This window comes from Megalopta genalis, chromosome 1 (assembly GCF_051020955.1).
Source record: "Megalopta genalis isolate 19385.01 chromosome 1, iyMegGena1_principal, whole genome shotgun sequence".
Taxonomy (NCBI): Eukaryota; Metazoa; Arthropoda; class Insecta; order Hymenoptera; family Halictidae; genus Megalopta; species Megalopta genalis.
Genome location: NC_135013.1, coordinates 36,204,220 through 36,224,244, shown reverse-complemented (window position 1 = coordinate 36,224,244; position 20,025 = coordinate 36,204,220). Strand labels below are relative to the sequence as shown.

Sequence of the window (20,025 nt, the reverse complement as noted above, 5' to 3'; positions counted from 1 at the left end):
CAATAATGTAACATACATATAATTGCGGTTAGCTGAAAACTGCTGGAAACTGACGAGCGAATAGTATACACAAGTAAATTCGTACGCACAAAGCTAAATAGTTCAATTATCACTTATTTAGGTACCATCAATTCACTAGATACTTTGTAAATGTGATAACATATAATGAATCCATATGTCTATACGTTTCAACGGCTTCTCAATCGATTTCAAAACTCTACGAGACATAAATCAACATAAATCAACATAAATCAAATTCATCTATTGTTACTTAAAGCTAAGATGACACGGTTTTATTGATTATCTTTGAATCACACGATTCATAACAATTAAATTATTCGTTTAATCTTTATTTTTATTTTCGGCATATCAATGTTCACGCTTAAATTATATAAACACGTTTTGGACTACGTTGTCAAATCGATTTAAATGTTCGATTGATACACGATCGATGCAAAATTGTTACAATACAAATGATTACTTATGTATATTGTTTTGTTCTTGTAGAATTACATATTTCGATTAATGCATATAACAAAATTTAGTGGCCGTCAGTGACCATTGTATAGGCGCGAAATTTAAATTCTGCGCTTCGTATGCCATTTATTTTACCGACGGTGCACCATCTATATTGTTATAGATTTATAAATCCATTACTATTTTACTGTGAAACGTGTGACGATAAAAATATATTTTATTGCAAATATCATTGTACAATGTCACAACTAAAAATTTACTGATCAATTTTTGTACATATATGTATGTACATATACGCATACATATTCCATACCGAAGGAGTTGTACATGGATCATTTAAATACATAACCTCGAACATTGTAATGCATTCTTTTTTGAATCTATAAGGAAGCATGGTTTAGTAAGTTCAATTTATATATTCAGCATGGAAGTGTAAGTAAAAAATTAGGACTTTCGTTTCTACTTATTCTATAAGATACAAGAACATCAAACTATCTCATTTCAGACTCAAGGAATGTTCAGCGTACTTAAGCAACTATGAAGTTCTAGATATGTTGCAAAATATAAAAGCAAATAAGAAACAGAAGATGAAACAAAATCAATTGGCAACTATAACTTACCAAACTATACGATATTTGGAAGAAACCTCTTGTAAGAGACAATCTCCGAAAAAGATTCAAGATTTTCTTAAAGCTGTGGAATCTTTCAAATTGACTAAATGCGAAAAGTTAACTCTTTTAAACGTGTGTCCGAAAACACCTCTTGAAATTCAACTGGTAACACAGGTTTTTTTAAAATTACTATCGATACGGTGTACATAATTGTTGCCTATACATAAGCAATTTTGTAGATTGTGGAAGACAGCGAAGATCGTTTGTCCGACGATGAAGTTGAAGCTTTGCTTCAAGTGGTAGCAAATTATCTAGGCGAAGGAGAGCAAGTCGAGAAAGATGGATAACACGTTTTAACTATTTTGTTTTTATAAGTTTTTTAAAAATATTTTATATATGTTATGTACATTTTATTCATAATAAACATGGAAATAGTATGATATTAAATACAATTGTGCATGTAAGTGTTTTTATTGACCTATTATCTTTTTTGATCGCCAAGGTCATCGATAGAATCTTCATCGATCTGAAAATATATTAAATATTATCGGCTGTGTACAGATTTTATAGTTGCGGTTGTATACGTAGATGGTAATAGTCGAGTTTATTACTTGCGGCCACTTTTCTGTAATCACATCGAACAGACCATTTTTCACGTCTCCCTGTATAACTATTTCGTCGTCTCCTGTTACACTGGATCCGCATGCAAATTTACTACCAAAAAACTTCGCAGCCACCTTCAGATCGATGTCTGCGAATACATAGCAAAGTTAGAAGAAAAGGAAGTAGAAGAAATTTCATTAGAAATATTTCTGGATATTACCAAAAGTACTAAGTCCAGTCACAACGGTGACAGATTTCTTCTTTCCTCTAGGTGCTCTCGATACGGTCACTAATTTAGGAACGTCTTCTTTCTTTTTAGTCTTGAGCATGCCTTTGCCTCCGCGTTTCTGTCGTTTCTTTTCATCTTCACCTCCACCCGCTTCGGTAGTATTGTCTTCGACTTAATAGCGTGCAAGTGATTATCAGATAACAAGAAAGGTTATCGAAGATCATTTACTAGTACAATTGTTATAATTACCTAGCTTTACTTTCTCAAATTCTGTCGGCAAGTTTCTTTCCAGCCATTGCTTGCACTTTTCATATTCTGGATAATATTCACAGTACTGTAGCACAAAGGTAGAGAGATTCATTTTGAAATATATATCTTTATATTTTTAGCGTGTCATGCAATATAAATTGCAACTATCTATAGTTTCGAACAAAGAAAATTTTACCTCGATGGGAAGGGAACAGTTGCCACAATATTGTACTTGAATCGGATAAGTGACATTAGGATCGGGTCCTAAGCGTAAGTCTGATTGTTCTTCTGCCGACATTCTTAGAAGCTCTAACCTGACTCTGAAACTGAAAAATGTCTGGTTTAAGCGAACGTAAACATCTCTTTAATTCGTCCAGAGTATTATTATCTTTCTTATAAATATTTGAAAATTACTGCGCTACATATATCAAATTATGCATCCCGAACTATTACCTATTTAAATGAATAGCACATAAGGTTAGAAGTTCGTTATCTAGTGACTTTAATAACGTTCCGTTCTAGTTCCGTATGTGCCACCATTTTGAACAACTGCTGCCAATCAACGGAACAGTTCGATAAGATTCAAGTTCAGAATGTAGAGCACGCGGTGCGGTTACACCGGCAACAGCGAATAAGAATGGAGGTTAAGGAAATTAGGGGTGGATCACGTGACAGAGAAGTCCAATCAGCGAAGTCGATTTGATAAGCGATATAGTCGAGAGACCAATCGTGCACACTAGACTTTGTACTTCGTTCGAAATGCACGTGCAGTAGAGAAAAGCGGCTCGGTAGTGTGTTCCGGTGTTAGTGTGCCGTGGTGTGCTGCCTCGCGAAAAGAGACGAACGTCGTTTCAGTTCGGAGCGACTTTCCGAAAAGTGTGTGTGCGTGTTACTGCGAGGATCGGAACAGAACGTGCCAGTGCCGGGTGAGTTGATAGTCGCGTAAAAATTCGGGAAGAATCGTCAAAGAAAGATGACACTGGGCGCACAAATCGAGGCCTCCGCGGAAAACGGGAGCACCAAAATCTCACTGCTGAACGGTGACGAGGATCGAACAGCTACTGGTTAGTACACGGTAAATTTTCAATCCTACACCCTTTGGTTCGATTCCTTTTTCGAGGTTAAACGTCGCCGTTGTTAATATTATGTAATGACTCGGGTGTCGTCAGGTTACCGTGTTCCGTTCACTTTAACGCGTGCCTTAACAATGCCGCCTCAGCCAAAAAGCCGGGCCTTCGGTGTGTTATGTAACACGCGAATTGCGCGAATCTCTCTTAGTGTGTATCGTGGGGTCATAAGCGAACCACGAGTTTCAGAGGTGGGAACCTAGCAGAAGACGCGAGCCTGTGCTAGCAGACGAATTTTCACAGTCTCGCGCAATTACCTACCTACTATTAACAACTGACTTGATTTCGCAATATTGTTGCCGCACGTTTTGCAAGTGGTTACACAAGAATGCACGAGTCCATCGGTTGACATACTTCATCTTCTAAAGTCTAAAGACGCATAGAATCGATGCCCGATCTTTCCCTACAATATTCTAACCATCGCTTTGCTCCGCGTGACGCGTTCAATCGTTATCACGATCACGAGATCGGCACAAATTACAAATTTTACTTACATACGAATCTGTTCCTTTGGAGCGCCTGATTCGGGAGAAGAATCAAACCGTGTACCTGCCCTTTTCTATGCTAATTTCTCTTGGTACGTTCATCTTTCGATTTTAAAACACGGCGATACCAATGTTCGTTTCATTGTTATCGCTTTCCATATAAATTCCGACTGCAGCGTGCTTTCTTCTTCTCTTTATGGTTTGTTTACGGATCTTCGTTTTTGTTCTCGTCGTTCGATAGATTATTCTTGTTATCGTCGGTAATCATTTCATTTCGACGCGACACGTAAAATGTGTGTTCACTCGTGTTATCCTTCTACCCCGCACGAACGACATAAGATGTTCGAATTTGAAGAATCACGATGAAAATGTAAACCGAATCTCATAAGATTTAGGAAAATTATTTTCCGCGTAATAGTTTCTGCTATTTTAAATCTGCTGCGATAGTCACAACATGAATTTCGATTTCTAACCAAAAGCCAGACGTTTGGTTCGTTTTCCGGTGTCTAACGGTCGGCCGGCCGGAGGGATAACACGTTCATTTAAAAATTTGGAGTCAATGATTCCAAAAAACGTTAACATTATCGGTCAATGTCGATCGACTCGAGTCCCTTTTCTTTAATTTCTTCATCTTTAGTGTTCTCTAACCCTGAAAAAACACCGAGTCTGAGGAAGACACGTGCACGCGTACGCTAATGACCCCACGTGCGTAAATTTCGGAGCAGTGAAATTCACTATCGATTTTCTTTATTCAAATTTTATTCATAACGAATGTGTGTTGTGTGTGTTTCCTTGCGCTTTCGATTTTGGTATTACAATTTTACGCGATTTTGAAACGCAGTTACGATTTCCCGCACGTATGTATGGATGTATATCAAATCATCCTAGTCGTCTTTAATACGAACAATGCATAACTATACATTCCTAAATATGTATGTACATACTGAAGACTTTTAAAAGATGGTCTCCCTCAACAGACATGCATCTTTTTAGTTTGGTATCGCTCAAATAAATCTAGCAGGTTCGGTATGATTACAGATTTAATTATTCCTTTATGTATCAACTATCTTGCACATAGTCGTATGTATAGTATATTATGAATAATATTCAAAGTAGGTTCAGAATCACATTTGTGAACTGAATCACCGGTATCGAATTCGAGAGAGAGATATTTGTTCCTCGATTTAAACTTCAAAATTTTCCCGACATGTATTCAAATGCATTGCATTATTTCGCGCGTCATCTGCGAGATTGCGCTACTCTTACCGTACATAACCTTATTCAACTGGTAAAAAAAAAGAAAAAAGAAAAATATACTTTTATACAATCCAAGCATGACAGTACCTACACAATTGCTTTCGAATAAAGAACAATTGATAGGATCTTTCTTTTATATTGTTAATTATCTCGAATATGTTCTTTGCAACGTTCCTTCATTGTGACATCGTTTCAGTAGGTTATGTTGACCACCGAATGAAACCGAGATGTAAAAGTGAATATAAAAATTAAAATAAAAACTTCATGAAATTACATCAAATACTTAGTACATTATAGGTTTATTATGATTGTAGGGACGCTAAAAATGAAAAGATTTTCGCATTTGTCACTTGGACAAGATTTGTTTATTGTCTCACGAGTGTGATCGACCAAAATAATCAAAAGAATCGTACTCAACGCAACACACTATCAACGCTATTGTCGATGTTCAATCATCCTGATCGAGACAAGCTGCACGCTGCACCTCATGGAGTTAGTCTCCCTCGACAACTAGGACGTTAACCACGCTTCCAAATTCTCTACAGGATTAGTCGAGGGTCTAGCGCGTATATTGCTGACTAAAAGTGCAAACCGATGGATACACTGTGTCCAAGCTTGACGTTGAAAACCGAGAAGAGCTAGAAATGGATGCGTAGCAAGCAGAATTGCCTAAAGCGACGATATCTCCTCGCCCAAAGTCGCCGTACTCGGTCATCGGTGGAGAGCTAGACACCCACGGTTAGGTTCGACGGGCAGGGTAAAGATACGTCTACCTATTAGGCTACTGTCTGTTTCCGAGCTCGACGCACCCGTACCTATTGACATTTCGGAGACATAACGTATAGCCAATGGTAGGGACACCGATAACCAAGTATCGAACGACCGATGAATTTGCTAGTATCCTGCTTGCCGAGGGGAGAGATCATAGGTCGTGGGCCGGTATGTCGATCCTGTACTCTGGAGGAGTGTAACTTGTTGCGCAGCATGAAACTAGGCAAAGGAGGACAAGAAGGAGTAGATGTGGTTGGGGTGAGATGTAGTTACAGCGAGCAGCATGCGTAACCTGCTAAACGACGATAAGTTCCTACCACCCGATTTAGGCCAAGTCCCCTGCAATACGGAGTATTATCTGTGATAGAACGAGTATAACGCCTACAACGATACGTGTAGTTGCAATAACACAGAATCCATCTCTAACCCCCACAGTAGGAGTAGAAGCATTAATAGAGATCTCAGAGTTATCCGTAGGTACTTTCCATTAACCAAGCCAACACAGCCGGCGAGCTAATAGAGCTAACTAGCGGTTACGACTTTAGGGATGCGGCATTGGACGGTGGTGAGCCCGCTGTGACTATAGAAATTATCTGTGTACCACCACGTGATGGAAATATAATATTTAATTGGTTGAGCTTGTTAATACCTGCTAGTTCGTAATTCGAAACAAATTAGCGTTAACTTGTATATACGGTCCAAAAATTTTCTTATTTGTCTTTTTTACTACGCGATCTTATCGGCAAATTTCCTTCTCGACTTCTTTTTCTTATCTCTCGTCCCACGATAAGAAGATCGTCGAAAATGGAGAACAGATTTGAAATGAAATGGTGAAACGGTTATGCGATAACGACACGATAAAGCGATAGGTTCGAAAGATAAAATTATACGAATACGAAACATCAAACATAAATATGCATCGTTCCGACGCAATCGGAGGATCCTTTCCTATGATAAGAAATTTTCTTTTTTTATAACGATGAAATTGAACTATTCGATAAAATATACGTTTAATTTCAGTGTCAAGATTTAAATGTAAAGGAACAACTTCTCGTATTTCAGTTTAAACCAGGATCTCTATTAGTTACTATTCCCTATTAAATACTTGTTGGCCTATATCGATACAATGTCTATATCGGTTTCACGCAATAGTATATAAATTTTCATTTTACATACATTTTAACAATGTATAAGTATTCGAACAAGCGAAATACCGAATAACGAACAATCGATTATATTGTACCAAAATGTACGGAAATCTAATTGAATGAAAATTGATAATAAATGAAGTATTTTTTTCGAAACATATATTCGTATCGTTTTAATCTGTATATGAAATGTATTTATCCATTTAACTTTGTACATATTCGCCACCAGGTGGCCACAAAACAAAATATCATTTCTTGATTCTAATATTTACAAATTCTACTATATTACTTCGTAAAAACGAAGAAACGTTGTTGCCGTTAATTGAAAATAATTGTATGCTGATGGATGTATTGCAACGTAAAAAATGGAGAATATAGAAAAATCAAAGTGTTATCATATAGATAGACCGCCGGTAATTTTGGAACCCCTTTCGATCGTAGTGACAAAGAATCACGAATGAGTAAATAATAATGGGCCGTCCACTCGCGATCGTAACTAATAATGTTATTCACAAAATCCTGCGAACACCTGAAATGGATGTATAACGCAAACATGGTATCGATAAAAATAGTACGGCATTTGAGTACGGACTATTTACATTGCCGTTTATTTATAAGTGCATTGGTGAATGCAAGTGGTAGCCCCACGAATGCCCACCACCGTATCTATTCGAAAATGCACCCTCATTTCCAGGAGCATATCTCACATCACTTATTTATATCCCTCGTCATGATAGACGAGTCCTAGGAAAGATGATTAGACCCCATCCATTACAAAATATTGACATTCGTCTACTTTGTCGTGATTCATTTCAATAAATGTTATACATACAGCAAAAGACAAAAATTCAAATAAAACATATTTTCGCGAAACGTTCTCTAAATCGAATTTCTCGATTCATTTAATGTTATTATACGAAATGATGTAATTGGGTAGTACACGTTCAATTTAAGTGGCATTATTAATATACTTATTTTTACCATTGACATTGCGATACGTGTTAGTATAATGATTTTGTTTCCTGTTCAAGGTGAAAGCTATTCAAGAACTAAAGCGTCGATTCACAAATTGTTTGTAGATTTGAAGCAGAACATAGAAGAGCCTGGAAGTACGAGCATGACTACGAAAACTGTGGTAGAAAAAGGTGAAGTAGAAGCGACGAAAGAAGAAGGAAACGAGAAAGCAAAAGAGAAGGAAAAGGAGAAGGAGAATGAAAGTGAAAAAGACAAGAAGAATGATAAAAGTGAGAAAGTAGCGGATGGCGACAAAGAGAAAGATGCTGGGAACGAGCAAGAAGTTGTTTTCATTCAAGACATGGGATTTACCGTTAAAATTGTCAGCCCTGGTGCGGAACCGTTCGACATTCAGGTATCCAGCATGGAATTGGTTCAGGTAATAGTTTTTTAAGCGACCCCTTCCGACTCGCTATACGTTGGTATAGAAATAAATAGTTTGTTAATCCTTTAGGAAATCCATCAGTTACTCATGGACAGAGAGGATACTTGCCATCGCACCTGTTTCTCTCTTCAACTAGACGGCAATACATTGGACAATTTCGCCGAGTTGAAGAACATCGAAGGGTTGAAAGAAGGTTCGATAATTAAAGTAGTGGAGGAGCCGTACACGATGCGAGAAGCCCGTATACATGTCCGACATGTTCGAGATTTATTGAAGTCCGTAGACCCTGCAGACGCTTATAACGGCGTCGAATGTAGCAGCTTGTCGTTCCTGAATGTCGTTACTAACGGTGACATCCTTGAGAAAAAGAAGAGCAGGGCAGACTCGGTTGACTGTACTCCACCAGATTACATTATACCCGGTTGTAAAGACAGGCCTTTGTTACCCCTTCAACCGCAAGCCAAAGAACAAAAGTGTCCTCCGTGTTTGAAAGTATGCACGAGTATCCAAGAAATATATATCTATTCGACAGATCGCTGACATTTCGATACAACTGTTTCAATAATATCTTTCAGGTTCTAACAACGTCCGGGTGGAACCCTCCACCGGGTCATAGAAAGCTTCACGGTGATTTGTTATATTTACATGTGGTAACGCTAGAAGACAAGCAGTATTATCTGACTGCCTGTGCAAGGGGATTCTTTGTTAATCAGTCGACAAAAGAAATGTTTAATCCAAAACCAGCGACCCCAAGCCATTTGTGTCACAGCTTAATTGAACTACTGAACCAACTTAGTCCGGCATTTAAACGGGGTTTTGCTTCCATGCAAAGAAGGAGAACGCAAAGGCATCCGTTTGAAAGAGTTGCCACGCCTTATCAGCTGTACGCATGGAGCGCGCCGCAAATAGAACATACAATCGATGCAATACGCGCCGAGGACAGTACGTTTCGTTTTAACTATACTATATCATTGATATCAAATCACATGATATCTTGATTTTTCAAAATATTTGTCTTCCGTAGCTTTCTCTTCCAAGTTGGGCTACGAAGAACACATCCCCGGACAAACTAGAGACTGGAACGAAGAGCTGCAGACGACGAGAGAGTTACCCCGCAAAAACTTACCCGAAAGGTTGCTTAGAGAACGTGCTATTTTCAAAGTATGATAATCTTCATATATATATATGTATATATATATATATATATATATATGTATATGTGTATATTTGTGTATACTCTCGATAGGCCGAATAATCATCGATCTTTGAACAGCTGCGCGCTACTCCATTAAAAGCTATCATAAAATCATGATTTTCTTTAAATTAAAGCTTTGAGTCTCTACTTTATGATACCGTATCCTAATCTTTAATGTCGTGCATCCTCACGACTGTAAAAATCCGAAGGCATGTTCATGATACCGAAAAGAAAAAAAAAATGTAAAGTTTAACGCCCTCTTATGGAGTTGCAAAAATTCTTTTCGAGCATACCGTTCGCAGCAGAGCAGAATTAAGTCGTTACGATATTTTCACCGAAAACTTACCAAAGCTTTAATTTTGCTGTCGAGTGTATACAAGATCCTCAAGGATCTTATCGCGTAAGCACATTCAGAAAACCGTAATTGACCAATGATTTAGGTTCACAGTGATTTCGTCGCCGCTGCGACTCGCGGCGCGGTAGCTGTGATAGATGGTAACGTAATGGCGATAAATCCTGGAGAGGAGGCGAAAATGCAGATGTTCATATGGAATAATATATTCTTCTCTCTTGGATTCGACGTAAGGGATCATTATAAAGAGCTGGGCGGTGATGCTGCCGCTTTTGTTGCACCTCGCAATGATTTACAAGGTGTCAGGGTGTACGCAGCAGTTGATTTGCCCGGCCTTTACACACTCGGCACGGTTGTGATCGACTATAGGTTTGTCAATACGAATTATTTCTCTATAGTTTCTTCGTCTTCTTGATTTTCATGGTGATAATCGCTTCTATTTCGCTGCACAGAGGGTATCGTGTCACCGCACAATCTATCATCCCAGGAATTTTGGAACGCGAACAAGAGCAGTCGGTAGTTTATGGTTCTATAGATTTTGGAAAAACGGTTCTCACTCATCCCAAGTACCTCGAGTTGGTAAGATAGTCGAGATGAAATTCCTCTTTACGCGTAGTATATTAATTCTCTTATTCTATGCATCATCGTATTTTCCAGTTAAACAAAGCCGGTCATCAATTGAAAATTCTTCCCCACAAAGTTGTCAACGACGCTGGAGAGGAAGTCGAACTTTGCAGTAGCGTAGAATGCAAGGGTATCATCGGGAACGATTCTCGACACTACGTACTGGATTTATTGAGAACGTTCCCTCCCGATGTTAATTTTTTGAAATGTAGGTCAATACAGAGAGTAGTAAGATACACGTGTGTCATCGCTTTCTACCATCATCTCTGTTATATCTCTTATTTTAGTGGAATGCGTGGAGCTGAGCAAAGAAGCTAGAGCACTGGGTTTCCCAATTGAACATAAGCATAGATTGGCTTGCCTTCGTCAGGAATTAATCGACTCTTTCGTGGAGGCCAGATACGTTCAATTCATTAAACATGCCGCCGTTCACCTTCAACAACTCACATCTGCTAGAAGGGTGCAAAAAGAGAAGGAACCCGTTGCTAAGGTACCGTATTGTGTGTTTTGAAATCGCACCCCAACGAATGTACCGTTGAAATTTATCATTGGTTTTCAGGAGGATAAGAAAGAGGAGTCGAATGCCGTTGCAGTGGATAGCAACAAAGAGGATTCGACCCAATCGCTTATGGAAGCGGACGAAGCCAAAAAAATTGTGGAAAGTATTACCGACTCCATTACTGGAGGAGAGAAGCAAGAATGTGAGTAATTTCATGATACGTATATTTAGAAGAGAAGGCCTCGATAGAGGCCTGTGCGTACAAACTCTCGTTTTGAAAATGATTACATTTCTATGTCGAACGATTCGTTCGTAGTGGAAGAAAGCACGAAAGAAATAGTACGCAGAGCGGCGGCAACGGTTGGTAGCTTGCGAGAAGCCGAGTTCGACGTCAGATTTAATCCGGACGTATTTTCTCCGGGCGTGAAACACCCGGATTCGAATGGTCCTGGGTTAAAGAAACAGAAGCAGTTGGTGCAGGACGCCGCTGACTTTTTATTGACTGTACAGATTCCTACATTTGTAAGCTATACCTTCGAACGCGTTTATCTCGGTTACACGTTCCCGCACTGTAGTATTGGATCTATTTAAAAAAAATTGTATACCTGCCTCAGATTCGAGAATGTTTGGATCATACGGCTGCAGCAATGGATGGGAATACCCTGGTGGAGGCTTTACATGGCAGAGGTATAAATGTGCGTTACCTCGGTAAACTAGCTGCCATGTTAGCTGCGGTACCACAGCTGCAGTATCTTAACCGTATTGCTGTTTCGGAACTGCTTTTGCGCTCTGCTAAACACATTTTTACATTTTACATGCAGGTATACCGTTTGAAAATATGTACATACGGTAGAGTTCCGATTATCCGGTATAAAAGAATATTTCCACGCGCACAGAAATGTTCGGGAGATTGATAAAAAACGAAAATAACGCCACGCTATTGCTATCACCGAGTCTCTCTTACTCCGTCGATCGCAATCACGATGCTCGATAGTTCGAACGTTTTACCAGCACGTGCAATACCACCGAATAATCGGAAGTCGGATAATCGGAAGTCGCTGCTGCAAAATCGTTTATTCGTTTATCTTTCAGGGTACAGAATTAATGAGTCTTTCGGCCTCGATTAGCCACTTCTTGAACTGTTTATTGTCCTCTGCACAAATCATTCATCCGCAGCAAAATCTCGAAGAGGTACGTTGTGATATTAATCGCGAAACACCGTGTCGGATTTATTCGTTTAATCCGCTTGCATAGGCGATAAGCAAAGTCCCGGGCAAAGAAAATAATTTTCTAGGTGAAAATTTATATAATTTCCGGTTCTAGCTTCAAAGTAAGACCGCAAAGCGGCGCAATAAAAGGAAAGGTAGAAACAACGGTCCCCAACAGTCCGAGGTGGAATGGGCTTCCCTGACGCCTAAATCTCTCTGGCAGCAAATTAAGGCCGATCTGAAAAGCTACTACGACTGGGAAACACCGTGCCCGGAATCGCTGGACACCACGATAGATCATTTTCACCTTCAGAAGATATCGTTGCTTCGCGGCTTTTGCATAAAGACTGGTATACAAATATTATTGCGCGAATATAACTTTGAGAACAAAAACAGAGCCACGTTCTTCGAAGAAGATATACTTAATATATTCCCTGTTGTGAAGCATATCAATCCTAGGGTAAGCGATAGATTTTAATTAGAAAACAATGACATGGATATTTAAATCGATTCTTTTCCAGGCTAGCGACGCGTACAATTTTTATACGACTGGTCAAAGCAAGATCCAACAAGGATACTTGAAAGATGGTTACGAATTGATCAGCGAGGCACTGAATCTCCTAAATAACGTGTACGGAGCCATGCATCCAGAAATTGCACAGTGTCTGAGAATGCTCGCTCGACTGAACTACATAATGGGTGACCATGGAGAAGCTCTTGCTACTCAACAGAAAGCAGTACTAATGTCGGAAAGAGTTAATGGAATCGATCATCCGTACACCATCACCGAATACGTAAGTGTTGCAGTCGGGAATTTGAATTTGGTTCTCCTTGTCGGATTCTCGATGCTCAATGGCACAGAGAGTAATCCATTCTACGCTTGTTTTCTTTTTTTTTTTTTTTTAGATTGTTTCGATTACTTTGATTGTGTCAATAACGATATCGATCGTACAAGCATAACTTGATATTCAACACATTTTTCGATGTATTTTTTTGTTTAAAGATCCATCTTGCACTGTACTCTTTCGCGAACGGTCAAGTTTCTGTCTCGCTGAGGTTACTGTACAGAGCACGTTACCTAGCCTTATTAGTTTGCAGCGAAGATCATCCCGAAGTAGCGCTGCTCGATGTAAGTAAGCTTAGAAAATTTCTAATACCGAATGAGACCTCCGAAGCTTTATTTCGTTACATCGTGTTATTTTTGATCGTTGGTTTAGAGCAATATCTCGTTGATACTCCATGCTGTCGGAGAATACGAACTGTCGCTTCGCTTTTTGGAGCACGCGTTGGCATTGAATCTTCGGTACCATGGTCCACGGTCCCTGAAAGTCGCTGTGTCGTATCATTTGGTCGCGAGAACTCAGTCGTGCATGGGCGATTTCCGCGCTGCTCTGAACAACGAGAAAGAGACTTACGCCATATACAAACAACAGTTGGGCGAGGATCACGAGAAAACCAAAGAGAGCAGCGACTGCTTGAGGCACCTGACGCAGCAGGCGGTTGTTTTGCAGAAAAAGATGAATGAAATTTATACGGGAAAGTCGGGTGTTAGTTTACCGCCGATTCAGGTGCAGCCGCCCAGCATGGGCTCGGTACTCGATATGCTGAACGTGATCAACGGCATCCTATTTGTTCAAATCAGCCAGCAGGATATCGAAAATTTTAAAGCGGAGATTGAGAAAAGGCAGAAGGAACAGACCCCCGACGGGGAGACGAAAGCTATTCAGAACGAGAACAAGAAAAACGAGAAAGAGTACAAGAAGGAAGAGAAAGAAAATAAGAAGAACGAGAAAGAGGGCAAAAAGGAAGACAAAGAGAACAAGAAAGAGGAGAAGGAGAACAAGAAAATGGAGAAGATTGAAGCGGTGCAGCAAGTTGAATCGAAGAAGTTGGAGGAGAACAACGCTACGTTAGAACCGGTAGTTGCAGAGAGTTGAGCTCGTTTTAACACGCCTACGACGATACTTAGTAGTTTTTTCTCAGAGTCCTAGTTTTTCTCTGCCCGCGTCCAGTCTTCTTAAGAGCAACGCGAGCACGGGATGCAAAATTACGTGGGATAAAATGGCATTGTTTGCTTGATCGTGCGCGGCCCGAGTAACGTTCACTGTGTACTGCATAACAGCATATAACATGCTGCTGCCAAACATGATCCCTTCCATGGTGCATCGATGTTAAGCAAAGTTTTCTGAGAACCATTTAATATTTGATCGCTCGCGGTTCTCGATTTTACGTCAGCCGCAGAATTTCTTTGACTGATAATTTACGACTGCATAGAAAAGCTGGAATACCAATTATCGTTTGTGTAAATAATTCGAAACAGCAAAAAACAAGCGATTTCTATGAACCGCGACGGTTCAGTTGGCTTACAAATTTCAATGAATTTACCATGAATTCGCATGGTGTGACGGACTTGATTTCTCGAAGGCTCAATTAATCGTACTTCGTGACAACAAAGGCTAACGGTATTACCCATCGCGTTACTCTTCTACTAATCGACGAAATAATCATTAGTATCAGCTCGAACGTACTACACAAATGTTGCTAAACTCAAAGCGAAACGCGAGGTACCGAAAAGAATCAAACGGTACAACGATTTCTATAAAACAAATTAATAGACGTTTATTATCATAGAATGTAAGTCGATCGTTTTCTTTTTTTCTTTTTTTGTACGCGTTTTCGATAGTCTATTTTATTAGCACATATTTGAGATCACTGTTTTGTGCCATTTAGACATCGCTGTCATTTTCCCATTCTAGTTGCCATCGATCGATCTAGTTGCGAACGTAGCTAGGAACTTGTTGGCCTCGACTCAAATACATGGATACATATCTTTGACAAATTTTCACCGATTGGAAATAGCTTACAAATATCTTTTAAATCAATGGGAGGCTTGCGAAAAGTACGAGTATTTGTATTGCATTCGACAAGAGCAGTTTATTATTTGTTAGTGTCTCGTCGCTTACATTACATCGTAAAACCTTGTTCCATATTCTTTCGTTTTCTTCCATTTTCTTCCGTTTTCTTCCATTTTCTTCCACTTTGCTTCGACACAGAAAGAATCTGAAAGGAATTGTGTATCGAGTTTTTAAAATATTTTCTCTCCAGTTGGTAATAAAAGATATCATTTCTAAAGAAACTATTGGTGGCAGCAGGGCCATGGTACAATGACAGATGAATGCATTGTTACATTCATGATCGTTGATAAAAAGTTATTGGAACCAGCTCATTAGTCATGTTATTATAAAAGTAGCGTCAATTTACTATTAACTACTCTGTAGGTGCCGCAGTTAGTACTAGAATTCTAAGAAGAAAAATCAACTGTTATTTGAATGTTAATCTACAATTTCTGTTCTTGAATCATGTCAATGGGCATCCATTGGGAGAACGGGTGTGACGGATAACGTCTCGTGTTCAAATTTTGTTACGAATAAAGTCAAATTCAGTTGGGATAAAATTGTTTTAACTTTGAAGGAGACACTATTTTGTCTTTTATATATCGGTTACATTTTTAAGAACAACAAAAGACGGATGAGTGGAAATGCCGTGTAGTTTCTGTTTAAACTATTCGTATACCTTATAACATGGAACATTATATTGCGATTGTTAGTCAAAATGTATGATAAAAAATGCTAGTAATAAGAACTATTGATTATAAATAAAGTTAAATACTTGATTTACATATACTACCTGTGAAAAGTAACTTCGTCGAGTCGATGCGTCAAATAAATCATTTTATAAAGAACATGAACGTACGCTTTAACCATGTGTAATACACACACACACACACACACACACACACACACACACACACACACCGTTTACTATATAATATAAGACGAATTGCAACGATGCGCCACTAAACTCTTACCATCATTTGGTTTTACCTTCTTTCGATTAGACCACGTAAACAGCTCTACCATAAGGTGTGATCCTCTAGTTTTAATTTCGGCTAGCTAAAGTTCGAAACTACAGTCTATGAAATAGCGCGCATTTATTAAATATGGATTTTTGCCATACAATACTTCGAATTTTTCGCGCGTCGTTCAGACACCCGAATAACGCCATTGCACACAGTAGTAAAACGTTCAAACTATTAAATAGATTTGCCGACAGAGTAAGTGCTCTTGGAAATACATAGTGGCGTCATCTAATGATTTTAATTGTTATCTGCACTGCAGATCTCCTAGCATCTTGACCCCTTTACGACTTCCTTCTAAGAAAATAAGAGCAAGAGATTTACCCAACACAAATGCCAATAGATTTCCATTGGTAATCCATTGGAATCGTCCAATCTCATTTGTGAGGTCTCTTCTCCGCCACTTGAAGCAGAATCCCTAACACCACTGGACACACTGGCTTTAGGTGGAAATTCCATGAACGGTCACACCCAGGCCTGGTTTAATTAAAGCTTCTTGCATGATGTAGGTAGAGATGTAGAAGAATCTCTTGAACATTTTTGTACTCTTCGATTATGTATTTTGTTGACCTAGAACTTTAATTTGGCCGTTTACCGCTACGCGACGATAGCGTTTCACAGTACATAAAAGGATTACGTATTTTCTAAAATACCATAAATACACATAATTATGGCAATCTGTGGTATGAAATCAACGAGCAGCATTAAAAGTGATAATAATGAAGAAAATAAAGATGCCTCGGTTATTAGAATGCCGAATAATGCCCATCTTTCTTCCTTGCTCCATCTCTCTGGTTCCTCTCTTCTTGAATAGTCCTTTCTCCTTCGTGTCATATATACGGTATGCTTTATTTCATTCATGAATGTGTTTATTATTTTGACGTCGCCTCTCACAAGTTTTATTACATAGCATACATATATGAACTTACATAATTTTAAGTCGAACGAATGTGACATAACTTAAGATGATTCCACGTTCTGTTCACGCGAACCACTGCTTTGATCCACGTTGTTACAACGCTTATCGCTGTTGCTTCTCTTCAGCCTTTTCCTTTTCTTCTTCGGTGATAACATCGTTTGTTGTTTTTGTAAACAGTCTTTAATATCTAGTTTGTTTATCAAATACTGTTTGAATGTTTCTAAAGCATTTCTGCCACCGCGTCCTTTTTCAAAAACCATGGATATTCTTATGCTATCGCTTTCAAATTCTTCTTCATTTTCAATCAGTTCAACGAAAAAGTTACACACTAAAAAAGGTTCCTCGGTGTCGGAACAATTTGTACCATCTTCTATTTGGTCGATGGCAATTCTTCCACCGTGTTCGCTTGATTCTTCCTCGTTATGACAATCTGCTTCTTGGTTAATTTTCCTTTGAGCTAATCGACGTTTTCGACGCGAATGCGACCAGGAGTCGTTTCTTGCAACCAACTGGCACGACCAACCATTGAAATCAACGATAGGCAAATTTAATTCTTTGATACGAACCTGCGCAGAGAATAGAATACGAGCTAAAATTTTATAAATCCAATATATTAGATATACGAACATAGAGAACATTAGATTACATATTACATGTAATTCTTCCATCGATTCTTCTATGGAATCGATCAAGTTATCGAAAGAGAGGATTTTATCTTTCATTGGAAATTGTATCTCCGTTGGACGTTTCTGTCTTAACAGCTTTGCAATATAGTCTCCGCTTTTCCTAATAACAGGGGCACTCGTCAAATTAATTGCATCTTTCGATAAATACGTCCATGCCAATCCCCACCTATAGAATAAGTCCAGTAACGAACAGAGTTCCATTATTTTTACAATAGAACACAGCTCGGTGAAGTAATGAATTTACCGTTTGGTATGACCCTGACAAAATTCTGTCCAGGTAGCGTTCTCTATGTTTCTCTTTTTGATTAATTTTAATAGAAACAACAAGTTGCTTCTTCGACCGAACATGGTGGTATAAATTTTTATTTTTCCTCCCATTTCAATACTTTCGTCTATCATTCGTTTAACAAATGCCCTTTCACCGCCTTGAATCGTAAGTTCAGCCTGATTTCCAGTCGGAGCATTTCTAGGTGGTAGACGTTTAGCTACTTTCCCTGATTCCTCTGTTTCAAAAAAAGGTGGATTACACATTGCAAAGTGATAAGTTTCATCTTCTTTTACGACGTCCCTGAAGACCGTTTGTCCATCTACTTTCAATACTGCAAACATCAAATATTAGGGTAACATAGAAGCATTTATTATCTAGCAACTAAAACTATTACCTTTTATCAAATGCTGTAAATTATTATGTTCAACTTGTCGAGTACCTGTTTGTAAACTGATTTCATCGATCTCTGTGCCGATCATTCGATTTCCATACATCCTTGCGAACAATAACGGATATATGCAAATTGCTCCGGTCCCTATGAAAACCGATACACGTATTCAGAATATTTTCTGACAAAGCATTGTAATTTATCCGTCATAAATACCAATATCTATGCCAATAGCTTCCTTCATTTCACAAAAAGACGAGTGTTTTATTAAATCTTCGATCCACAACACATAATTCAGACGTAATGGCAATGTTGGCACCAATTTATTTGGAGGTATTTTCACGTCTAAATTGAAGTCATGCTTCAACAATACTTCTGTCAGTACTCGCAAACACTCTTCATTTTTAAAGTCAAGTTTTACTTTGCCAGTCAGATCCTAAAAATTTAGTTCAAAACATGATTATATTTTATACGTGACTGAAACGTCATTCGAACGTATTATTCGCTTACTATATTTGCAACATTACGAAATGCTGGATACAATAATGCAAGTTGTTTAAAATCTGGTATATTTTTATATCTGTTTCTAGAATGCATGAATTTTCTTAAGGACATTTTAGCAAAATTTCAATGCTTCGAGCAATAACGTTCCTAAATGTTACACACATAACACGAAAAATCTAAAATCTACAGGTCCCTTCTACCGTGAAAACGGTTTATTTTCGTGAAAACGTAGAAACCTGTAAATTTGTACGTCATTTTGCAAAACACGTGCACGATTCTTACGACGAGTTTTCATTTACTAACAAAACAGAAACATGCAACTGCAACGTTTGCTAATAATTGGTAACAGATGTAACAGTAACAGATTGTTCGATACTTTTAGAAATCATATGAATCTAGTTATCTATAAATCTAGTTCGTACGATCGTATTATCGTTGATCGATCGCGGTGGCAGTAACAAATAGAAATCATTTTCTTCAATCTTTTTCTTTCTAAGCTGGTCTATAGACCAATAGACTATCGTCCGATCAAAGTTATGGTTACATTGGTTATATTATTATGGTTATAGCGATGCCAGGTGATGTCTGTTGATGTCCACACCAGAGCGGTGGTTTGTGTCACGTGTAAGATCTGGGTCTAAATCTGGAACGATTCTCTGTACATCATATGCTCCAGAGTGGCAGTGAGCAGACCGAACATTGCCATTGGAAATTGTCATTAGAATCCATTGGCAACATCCAATTCCATTCGTGAGGTCTTCTCTTCACCGTTCTGCAGCATATTTCAGATCAGTCACCGAACACGAATGCTTAGTATACCCTAGCCCTGCTTAGTATACCTAGTATAGACACGGTTTCAGATAATTTTCCTGAAGCATAGATAAAATCATATACATGACGTCAGAATGAACAAGATGTACATACATACATACATACATACATACATACATACATACATACATACATACATACATACATACATACATACATACATGCATACATACATACTTAAATGCATGTACTCGATACATATGTCTCTAAATATTTTCAAATTACAAAGTTACGTTAGTATGATATGTCTCTGCAATTTCGAAATAGTTGAACTGTTTT

The 20,025-nt window shown here is 38.5% G+C and overlaps 4 protein-coding genes across 9 annotated transcripts; 2 read left to right on the top strand and 2 right to left on the bottom strand.

Annotated features, from left to right (window-relative positions):
* The first annotated feature begins 596 nt into the window (after positions 1-596).
* On the top strand, positions 597-1,540 carry crcp (CGRP receptor component). 2 transcript variants are annotated; one of them, XM_076526109.1, is made up of 3 exons: positions 597-877; positions 983-1,253; positions 1,328-1,540. In XM_076526109.1, exons 2-3 carry the CDS (start codon positions 1,029-1,031, stop codon positions 1,433-1,435), a joined length of 333 nt encoding a protein of 110 aa, XP_076382224.1. In that variant the 5' UTR covers positions 597-877; positions 983-1,028; the 3' UTR covers positions 1,436-1,540. The 2 variants fall into 2 exon arrangements, with proteins under 2 accessions (XP_076382224.1, XP_033321610.1); XM_033465719.2 differs by having other exon boundaries at positions 600-909.
* On the bottom strand, positions 1,449-2,758 carry DENR (density-regulated protein). The gene is made up of 6 exons (XM_033465718.2): positions 2,623-2,758; positions 2,366-2,495; positions 2,170-2,254; positions 1,912-2,091; positions 1,700-1,839; positions 1,449-1,614 (listed from the first exon to the last, which is right to left on the bottom strand). The coding sequence occupies exons 2-6, from the start codon at positions 2,465-2,467 to the stop codon at positions 1,570-1,572; spliced, it is 552 nt and encodes a 183-aa protein (XP_033321609.1). The 5' UTR covers positions 2,468-2,495; positions 2,623-2,758; the 3' UTR covers positions 1,449-1,569.
* A 207-nt stretch (positions 2,759-2,965) lies between these two features.
* clu (clustered mitochondria protein homolog) lies at positions 2,966-15,976 on the top strand. Its single transcript, XM_033465709.2, has 17 exons — positions 2,966-3,233; positions 8,037-8,350; positions 8,426-8,848; positions 8,932-9,298; positions 9,381-9,517; positions 9,992-10,272; positions 10,356-10,482; positions 10,561-10,735; positions 10,815-11,017; positions 11,087-11,228; positions 11,343-11,548; positions 11,641-11,847; positions 12,119-12,217; positions 12,350-12,694; positions 12,756-13,028; positions 13,238-13,363; positions 13,452-15,976. The coding sequence occupies exons 1-17, from the start codon at positions 3,143-3,145 to the stop codon at positions 14,169-14,171; spliced, it is 4,236 nt and encodes a 1,411-aa protein (XP_033321600.2). The 5' UTR covers positions 2,966-3,142; the 3' UTR covers positions 14,172-15,976.
* Positions 15,130-19,687, bottom strand: LOC117217881 (U6 small nuclear RNA (adenine-(43)-N(6))-methyltransferase). 5 transcript variants are annotated; one of them, XM_076523117.1, is made up of 7 exons: positions 18,922-19,682; positions 18,628-18,847; positions 18,418-18,558; positions 18,000-18,354; positions 17,723-17,921; positions 17,080-17,635; positions 15,130-15,294 (listed from the first exon to the last, which is right to left on the bottom strand). In XM_076523117.1, exons 1-6 carry the CDS (start codon positions 19,024-19,026, stop codon positions 17,111-17,113), a joined length of 1,545 nt encoding a protein of 514 aa, XP_076379232.1. In that variant the 5' UTR covers positions 19,027-19,682; the 3' UTR covers positions 15,130-15,294; positions 17,080-17,110. The 5 variants fall into 5 exon arrangements, with proteins under 5 accessions (XP_076379232.1, XP_076379190.1, XP_033321606.2 ...); XM_076523075.1 differs by lacking the exon at positions 15,130-15,294 and adding an exon at positions 16,681-16,996; XM_033465715.2 differs by lacking the exon at positions 15,130-15,294 and having other exon boundaries at positions 16,998-17,635; positions 18,463-18,558; positions 18,922-19,684.
* Between the last annotated feature and the right edge of the window lie 338 nt (positions 19,688-20,025).

Excerpts from the sequence above, each read along its gene's own strand:
- clu (XM_033465709.2), top strand. The coding sequence starts at position 3,143 with ATGACACTGGGCGCACAAATCGAGGCCTCCGCGGAAAACGGGAGCACC. Across the intron at positions 11,018-11,086 it reads AGAAGGAACCCGTTGCTAAG|GAGGATAAGAAAGAGGAGTC; the intron begins GTACCGTATTGT and ends ATTGGTTTTCAG. Across the intron at positions 13,029-13,237 it reads CGTACACCATCACCGAATAC|ATCCATCTTGCACTGTACTC; the intron begins GTAAGTGTTGCA and ends TTTTGTTTAAAG.
- DENR (XM_033465718.2), bottom strand. The coding sequence starts at position 2,467 with ATGTCGGCAGAAGAACAATCAGACTTACGCTTAGGACCCGATCCTAAT. Across the intron at positions 1,840-1,911 it reads GACTGGACTTAGTACTTTTG|ACATCGATCTGAAGGTGGCT; the intron begins GTAATATCCAGA and ends ATGTATTCGCAG. Across the intron at positions 1,615-1,699 it reads TTACAGAAAAGTGGCCGCAA|ATCGATGAAGATTCTATCGA; the intron begins GTAATAAACTCG and ends ATATATTTTCAG.
- crcp (XM_033465719.2), top strand. Across the intron at positions 1,254-1,327 it reads CACCTCTTGAAATTCAACTG|ATTGTGGAAGACAGCGAAGA; the intron begins GTAACACAGGTT and ends GCAATTTTGTAG.
- LOC117217881 (XM_076523117.1), bottom strand. The coding sequence starts at position 19,026 with ATGTCCTTAAGAAAATTCATGCATTCTAGAAACAGATATAAAAATATA. Across the intron at positions 18,848-18,921 it reads TTCGTAATGTTGCAAATATA|GATCTGACTGGCAAAGTAAA; the intron begins GTAAGCGAATAA and ends CTAAATTTTTAG. Across the intron at positions 18,559-18,627 it reads AGCTATTGGCATAGATATTG|GGACCGGAGCAATTTGCATA; the intron begins GTATTTATGACG and ends CGGTTTTCATAG.